This window comes from Microtus ochrogaster, linkage group LG7_11 (genome assembly GCF_000317375.1).
Source record: "Microtus ochrogaster isolate Prairie Vole_2 linkage group LG7_11, MicOch1.0, whole genome shotgun sequence".
Taxonomy (NCBI): Eukaryota; Metazoa; Chordata; class Mammalia; order Rodentia; family Cricetidae; genus Microtus; species Microtus ochrogaster.
The window spans coordinates 3,424,843-3,429,552 of NC_022032.1; the positions used below are offsets into that span (position 1 = coordinate 3,424,843).

Sequence of the window (4,710 nt, forward strand, 5' to 3'; positions counted from 1 at the left end):
AAAAAAAAGAGTCAGAAAAAAAGGAAGTTCCTGTCACTGAGTCTGTAAGCTGCACACGACAGGCAGGCACAGAGTGTGCCACAGGGCAGCAGAGATGGCGCAATGGGTAAAGTGCCTGTTTCGCAAGTCTGATGACGTGAGTTTAATCCCTAGATCCCAGTGAAAAGAGTTCCTGAGTCTTCTGACTTCCACAAGTGCACTATGGCACACTCCACCCACACAGAACACACACACAGAATACTAAAAACTGGAATAAAACATTTAAATGTTGTAGAATATTATTTTAAGGTGTGTTACATATGTTTATGCTCTGGAACATTTGTTTAGCTATGTAAAGATATGTTGCTTTTATTTTTGCTGCATTTGTTTAACTTTGTGGAGCTGTGATTCTTTGCCTGTCTAAAACACCTGATAGTCTAAATAAAGAGTTGAATGGCCAATAGTGAGTCGGGAGAAAAGATAGGTGGGGCTGGCAGGCAGAGAAAATAAATAGGAGGAGAAATCTGGGAAAGGGAGAAGGAGGAGAGGAGGATGTCAGGGTCAGTCATCCAGCCAGCCATGGAACGAGAGTGAAAGTAAGATATACAGATGTAGGGAAAGAAAAAAGACCAGAAGCGAAAGGTAGTCAGGATAATTTAAGATAATAAAAGCCAGCAAGAAAAAGTCAAGCTAAGGCTGGGTATTTATAACTACAAATAAGCCCCTGTGTGTGATTCATTTGGGAGCTGGGTGGCAGGCCCCCCAAAAAGCCAAAGAGCAAAGAGCCAAATGAAGTAAGTGTAATATATATCTGCTTCAGTTGTATATAGATGACAAGGGAAAGGCTGAAGATAGATTCTCTTAATATACCTATATTAGGACAGCACAAGCCATCTTTCCTTATTTTTCAGTTTTGCTTATTATGTCTAGTCTGTCCGAGAAGGGTCTTACCCTGGAATTCACTGTGGAGCCTCTGTTGGTGCTGAACTTGTGGCTCTCTTTATCTCTGGTCCTGCATGCCCCCCTATTTTGAGACAGGGTTTCTCTGTGCAGCCCTGGCTGTCCTGGAACTTGCTCTGTAGACCAGGAGGTTGACCTAGAACTAACTCACAGAGATCTGCCTGTCTCTGCATCCAGAGTGCTAGGATTAAAGGCATGAGCCACCACTACCTGTACAGTTTTCTTTTTTTTTTTTTTTTTTTTTTGGATTTTCGAGACAGGGTTTCTCTGTGGCTTTGGAGCCTGTCCTGGAACTAGCTCTGTAGACCTGGCTGGTCTCCCTGTACAGTTTTCTTAAAAGGCACGATCATGATTAATTTTTTCTTTAGTATCTCCATCATCTCAGGAACCATTTTAAATAAATTTGTGAGTTTTCCATATCTGCCATTTGGAAAATTGGGGCTTTTGGTTCTTTGTTATCTGTTGTTCTTTATCCCAGCTAAATAACACTAGATGGCTCCAGCCATCCTGACGGCAGGATACAGTTCTGCTGCTACCATTCCTGTCTGACCAACCTGCATGCATCAACAGCAGCATGGGACATACCAACCGCACTATGCAGCTGCTTTGCCAATCATCCAACAACTTAAAACTCTGACCCCAGATGCCACCACTTTGGCACCAGTTAGTTCTAGTTTATCACTTCTCAATTTCTAGTCTAGACACTCTCATATTAAGGCTGGGAAAGAAGTTGGTGCCTTTTCTGAACCGGCAATACCTCCACCTGTTGCTGCAGCCTCAAAAATTGTTTCCTGAACGTCAGATGGTGGTGGTGCATGCCTTTAATCCCAACACAGGCAGATTTCTGAGTTCAAGGCCAGCCTGGTCTACAGAGTGAGTTTTAGAAAAGAACCAGGGCTACACAGAAAAACCCTGTCTCAAAAAACAAACAAACAAACAAACAAACAAAAAAAACCACAATAAGAAACTTAAAAAAAAAAGCTTCCTGAAAAGAAAACATCTTCATTTTGTCATTATACTTCACTGTTTATAAAGTATTTCCTGCATAGATAGTGCTCATAAATGTGTTATGTGACTTGATCTTAATGTCAGAAATTGGGGAATGTCAAGTTTGGGTACTATCCTGGGCAAAAGGTTATTTCATAAGGCAGATGCAGACACTTCAGCATAGATGTTGTATAACTGAACTTCTTCTGAGTTTCTGAAATCAATGGTGTTCGTTCCTCTGGAAGGAGGCCTTTGGATACATGATGCTAAGCCACCAGAGCTTTGCCATACCAGCTACTTTACAGAGATCTTATACCACTTTACCACATGTGGTTCCAATTACTAAGTGAGACCCTCTACCTCCAGGATCCTTGGATGCAGAGATGCTAAAGAGTCACCTGCATATTCAGCTATCACCAAGGTATGGTAAAATCAGAGCGGTTCCCACCAGACAAAACCCTAACAGAGACAAGGGCAGGTGGACACAAACTCCCATCCTTTACCAGGAAGCTATCTGCAGTTGGTACCTGTTGGGAAAGGGGAAAATCAGTCTTCTTCAATGGAGTGACACCGGTTCATCAACCACACTCCAGGGCAGGTCCCATGTCCAGGAGTACTGGCCAACACAGTCCTGGTTTTTGGTGTGCGTACTTTCATTTTGGGTTTTTGTTTTGTTTTTGTCTTATTGGTATATTTTTATTTTCCTTTTGGTTTTCTGTTTGCTTATTTTTTGTTTTTGAGAGAAAGAACAAGAAGTTGGATGCATAGGGAGGTAGGGAGATCTGAGAAGATTTGGGCAACAGAAAGGAATATGATCAAAATATATTCGATGAAAAAAATTTAGTAAAATTAAAAAAAAGGAAAATGTCATAATTAAACCCATTATTATATATACTTAATACACGCTAATTTTTAAATTGAAGTTTGCCAGAGTACTTACCTAGTGTTCATGAAGCCCTGAGTTTGATCCCTAACACTGAATAAAACTGGGTGTGGTAGCAGGGCCTATCCTAGCTCTTAGGAAATGGAACCACTCGGATCAAGATCTAAGGTCATCCTCAACTACATACCATTTCAGGCCATCCTGTGATGCATAAATCTGTCTTAAAAGAAGAAAAGAAAGAAAAATCTCAATTTTCAACCATACCTGGCCTTGTAACTCTGGTCTTACTGGATATGCACTTGGATACGGGGCCCTCGGTCGCACAGAATTCCAGTAGTTAGAATTATAGCCAGGATATGGTGACTGTTCCTAAGGAAAAAGGGAAAACAAGTTAATTTTAAAAGCATTCTTTCTGTTATTGATGCCTTCTCCAGCTGGCCTCAAACTTGCAATCCTCCTGCCTCTGCCTTCCCAGCTAGAATTACAGGTGTGCATTACCATGTCCAATTCACTTTTTTTTGTTGTTTTGTTTGTTTTTGTTTTTCGAGACAGTTTCTCTGTGTAACAGCTCTGGCTGTCCTGGAACTCATTCTGTAGACCAGGTTGGCCTTGAACTTACAGAGATCCTCCTGCCTCTGCCTCCTGGATGCTGGGATTAGAAGCATGCACCACCACCACCTGGCCCAATTCACTCTTAATAATGGTTAGATAGCAAAAATAGATACCTCTAACAAGAGGCAAGATAATAGGAACCAAAAAGAAAAACAGACAAAAAAAGGAGATATAAAGCCACTACAATCATTATTATTAAACTTAAAAAGATAAAGTACAAAGTAAATCACGTGCCCCAGAACAGAACAACCATTGAACAGCTGTAAAAGACTGGTCTTAAGCATTATATATCACACACTGAAATGATAATAAAGGAATCTATGTCAAGATGACCAGGAAAACTATATACAGTAGTTTGCCTTTACTACCTCTTGCCAGTACATGTTGAGTATACCCAATCTGAAAATCTGAAACCCAAACTACTTGAATTTTGAATATTTTGACCTCATGTCCTGATGCAGTCAAAATGCATGTAATGGGTAGGGGAACTGGCTGAGTGGCAGAGCACTTACTGAGATCATTCAAGGCACAGCAAAACAAACAACAAAATGCAGGGGCATTAAAATGCTGTGTAGTTACCCTCAAAGCCATGTTTAAAAGTTGTACATAAAGCCGGGCGGTGGTGGCGCACGCCTTTAATCCCAGCACTCGGGAGGCAGAGGCAGGCGGATCTCTGTGAGTTCGAGACCAGCCTGGTCTACAAGAGCTAGTGCCAGGACAGGCTCCAAAACCACAGAGAAACCCTGTCTTGAAAACCAAAACCCAAATCTCACCACCACAACTACCAACAACAGCAAAACACCAATAGAAACCTGAAATTCAAACATTTTAGATCTGAGATACTTAGCCTGGTTAACCAGTACAACATAAAGCTATGTGTCCCTATTTACTTACTTAACAACATTGGAACACGAAACTATTATTTCTCAAGTTTACTACAAGTACATAGATCTGGGTTTTTGGGGTTTTTTTGTATTCGAGTACTTTTTCCTATGGCCAAGATTTCTGCTTATGACCTATAACTTCAGTGCCATCAACTCATGTAGAACTATCACCATTGGAAGGAGTACATCTATCTGTGATGTCATCATCTTTTCAGGCTCTGTCTTCAAATAAGTTACAATAAGCCACTAAACTTTTCTAAGAACCCTCCAGACCAATGCTCAAACCTTCCAACACACTGTCTACTTTAGCCCAGGACGTGCTCATCACTCACCAAGTAAGTCTCTTTGCTTTGAACTTATAGCTAGTATACTCTGCTTATAACAAACCATTTTTTTTTTTTTTTT

The 4,710-nt window shown here is 40.8% G+C and overlaps 1 protein-coding gene and 1 pseudogene across 1 annotated transcript in view; both read right to left on the reverse strand.

The window, feature by feature from the left end:
* Positions 1-4,710, reverse strand: part of Bag4 (BCL2 associated athanogene 4) — a 19,649-nt gene that overhangs the window by 9,020 nt on the left and 5,919 nt on the right. The window contains exon 2 of the mRNA XM_005362464.3: positions 3,074-3,178. Within this exon, the coding sequence (XP_005362521.1) occupies positions 3,074-3,178 (105 nt within the window). The remainder of the gene's footprint in view (positions 1-3,073; positions 3,179-4,710) is intronic.
* On the reverse strand, positions 1,233-2,346 carry LOC101994034 (annotated as a pseudogene).